The following is a 3,459-nucleotide window of genomic DNA, read 5'->3' as shown; positions in this document are numbered from 1 at the left end:
ATGTTTTTGTCCAAGCACTGCAAAACACAGAATACCGGTTTTGTTTTGCAGTCCTAACCTTTTTTTTTTACTTCGTTGCATTTTTCTCAGAATCTGAATGATGATTTTTTTGTATATGTTATGTATGCACTCCATTTTATAAACATTAGAGCAGTTGAAATTTCGTTAAATTTCGTGCACTTTTAATGAAATTTTTTCAATGTGAAAAATTCGTTACAGAAATATTTAAAAAAAAAATACGTTAAGATATCATCAACGAGGTCGTACGTTTTTCGTATTTCGTTACAGCCGTACATTCGTAATACTGTGTTCGTTAAAGACGACAATTTTAGTTTTATATTGGGACTTAGCTAGGATATTTATAGAATTCACTACAGCCGTAAATTCGCAAAAGCCTGTTTGGGATATTTGCCTTTTGCTGTAGAAAAAAAAAACATTACTAACTACACACTTATAATATTTGTTATAACAGTTGTAATACGTTAACAAGTCAATACAGAAACTAATCAACACACATATTATCTAATTTTAATCGAATTGAATCTTTTGGAGTTTATTTTAACCATACAGATATAGATGTATACTTAGTATATATTTTATATCATACATCATTTCATTTTACAAAGTAATACACGTTGATACATGCACATTGCATATTTTGCATTACTACTTTTGGATCCTAATAAGTATCCTAATGTTTGAGAAGTTCTATTAATGTTTTGTAATTATAGTCAATACGTAACGAAGAAGAAACCCGTATGCAAACGTATAGTTAATAATGTTGGTCTATTGAAATAATTCCTTACCTAATTCGCATCGCTGACCTTGGTACCCTGGTTTACAACACTGGCTATAGCCCGTCTCTATGTGACAGTACTGACAGTTGACATCTGGACAGGGAATGGAGCAGTTAGATCCGTAAAACCCTGTTACTGGACATCCTGTTCATTAAATGTTTGTCATTACTTATGTTGATTATAATTAAATTATTCTAAATACATAAGATGAGAGAGGCGTTCATTTATGTGACTTTGTTTATTGGTATGCACGAAAGTTCATCAAGACAATTTCTATTTAAACCAGGAACATATTGCAATATTGCAACATTTTGAACAAAACAGTCTGACCTGTAAACTCATGTTGCTGGTCAACCTTTATTCTAATGTTTACTATTATAAAATGCATCCATCGCAATGATCTCAAATATTTACTGAATACCGTGCATTTCATTTACATGACAAGAGAAGATACGACCAAACCAATTCAATGAGAAACGGTTCGTCGTAGAATCCATGCCATTTCTATATAAAGGCAGTTAACTTTTCTATAACATTAAGACATTCAGTATAATAAAATAAATAATGCCTGTTCAGGAGGTTGACAATGGTTCTCTGAGGGTGTAAATTCCAACTGTTACCCTCGCAAACAGGCACTATTTATATATTATCATAATTTCATGTTAATTACTGAAATCTGATTGGTTAAGACGAAGTTGGTAATCCGTTCTATTACCCTCGGCGTAAGCAACGCACTTGGCAACGGGTAATACAACGAATTGTTTCATGCACGTAAATTATGCGCGTACGGTTCGCCGTAGAATTCACTTCATTTTTATATAAAAACAGTAAAAAAAAGTTTTAAGACATTCAGTATAATAAAATACATGGTGCCTGCGTCGGTTGACAATGGTTGTCTCGGGTTGTCAATTTCAACAGTTACCCTCCCAAACAGGCACTATTTATATAATGGTATATGGTTATACTATCTGGCCACTTTAACTCCGCCATAACATAAATGTAACATCACAACCTTACAGGAAGAGGATTCAGTTATGTTGATGCTACATGTAAATGAAATGTTTGGAATACTATTTTTCCTGTTCTTAGTCATTTTTATATTGATTAAATAGCAAACGTTTCTGTGTGCCTAGATTTAATAATTCACTTCAATAAAAAAAATGTTAAACATAACATCTTACAAAGTCCTATTTTTTTTCTTTTTTTAGTGGGGGGGGGGGGGGGGGGGGGGGCGAAATCCGAGAAAAAATACACACTTTAAGTGATTGAACAAGATTTGATAGTTTTACTGAAATTGACAACACGTTGTCACATTACTGATTAAATCCACAGGGTCTACACACTAGTTCATTGTATTTTGTTTTAACAATATAAGGTAAGTATGTGACCAATTCTGAAATATATTAAAACACTTTTCAAAGATTGTTGAAATTATAAAAAACACTAACCATACACCTCTACTTCACAAAGGTCACTCTCTACTTTACTAGCATAACCGACAGGGTAGACAACTCCAGGTAGTCTCTCGTTGTAGTAGATGATATATTGTCCATGAGCAGAGCAGTTTGTTGTGAAGACAGGAGGTATTGTGTTTATTGTGAAGTTGTTGTCCTTGAAACACAACGTTCCCTGTGATCTATCCGTAGTATTGGAGACATACACGGAAAATCCAAGTAAATTATCTGTTATGTACGTCCGAAACTTGGAATCTGTATAATCCAAGAAAAGAACCTGATAACGACCTCCGATACCAAGAATCTGTAAGTGATTTTATCGATCCAATAAAAACAAGATTATACGATTTTCTACACTGATAACTACAAAATCGTTAAATATTAACTACAGTTTATGAATAGGAATTACACATTACTCATGCACATATCGATTAAGATATATAAGTGGTTAAACACTCACTTACATGGATAAGATATGCAAGTTTCATGTATTTGTCGTTTAAATTAATGCCAGCTTATCAAAACATCGAATATAACCGTGGGGGTTAACCCTTGAGAAATCTTTGGAAAAAAAATATGTATTATTAAACCACTTCAATATTTACAAAAAATTATGATATGTATATTAACTATTTTAACAGGTTTTATTATCAACACTGTTTGCGCTCTGTTGAAAATTAAAATTTTCTATAAAGAGTAATATAAATTGTTCAGCAGGTACATGTATCATATATGATGGTTGTTAAAGAGACATGTTGGTGAAAAAAATATATTTAAACAATTAGTCAGATATATTGCATGAGAGAGTGTGTGGCGATCAGGGCTGTCTGAGCCTTCTTTTAAAACTAAGCACGCTTAATCCAAACAGGAAATAACTCTTATACTGGAAATCATTGGTTTGTTTTAATAAACACCAGAATGTTTGTGCTATAAAGATTATTTTCAAGAATAACATATACCTTATTGTCGCTCATAATTCGAATAAATGTTATTAACAGAATGTAAAACTCAAAGCTGACCATTCAAGTGTCACTCTAAAACACACCAAGAAGTATATAGCGATTGTAAGAATCATCTCTTTACATACAGTAATTTTATCTGGTCGTCATGTTAGTCATGCATATATGTTAGAGATTGTTTGTGTTAATCTGCATCTAAGGGTTTAAAGTATGCTTGAGTACAATCTGAAAAAAAGGTTAACAACAAGG

At 32.3% G+C, this 3,459-nt stretch overlaps 1 protein-coding gene across 1 annotated transcript; it reads right to left on the bottom strand.

Annotated features, from left to right (window-relative positions):
* Window positions 1-371: 371 nt before the first annotated feature.
* LOC128174358 (uncharacterized) lies at window positions 372-3,225 on the bottom strand. Its single transcript, XM_052839926.1, has 4 exons — window positions 3,211-3,225; window positions 2,246-2,555; window positions 807-941; window positions 372-418 (listed from the first exon to the last, which is right to left on the bottom strand). Exons 1-4 carry the CDS (start codon window positions 3,223-3,225, stop codon window positions 372-374), a joined length of 507 nt encoding a protein of 168 aa, XP_052695886.1.
* Window positions 3,226-3,459: the final 234 nt, after the last annotated feature.

This window comes from Crassostrea angulata, chromosome 2 (assembly GCF_025612915.1).
Source record: "Crassostrea angulata isolate pt1a10 chromosome 2, ASM2561291v2, whole genome shotgun sequence".
In the NCBI taxonomy this organism is placed as follows: Eukaryota; Metazoa; Mollusca; class Bivalvia; order Ostreida; family Ostreidae; genus Magallana; species Magallana angulata.
Note: the sequence above shows the minus strand (reverse complement) of the source record. Positions and strands in the feature narration are given on the sequence as shown.

Excerpts from the sequence above, each read along its gene's own strand:
- LOC128174358 (XM_052839926.1), bottom strand. Across the intron at positions 942-2,245 it reads TTGTGAAGTAGAGGTGTATG|GATGTCCAGTAACAGGGTTT; the intron begins GTTAGTGTTTTT and ends TTTAATGAACAG. Across the intron at positions 419-806 it reads AGGTCAGCGATGCGAATTAG|CAAAAGGCAAATATCCCAAA; the intron begins GTAAGGAATTAT and ends TTTTTTCTACAG.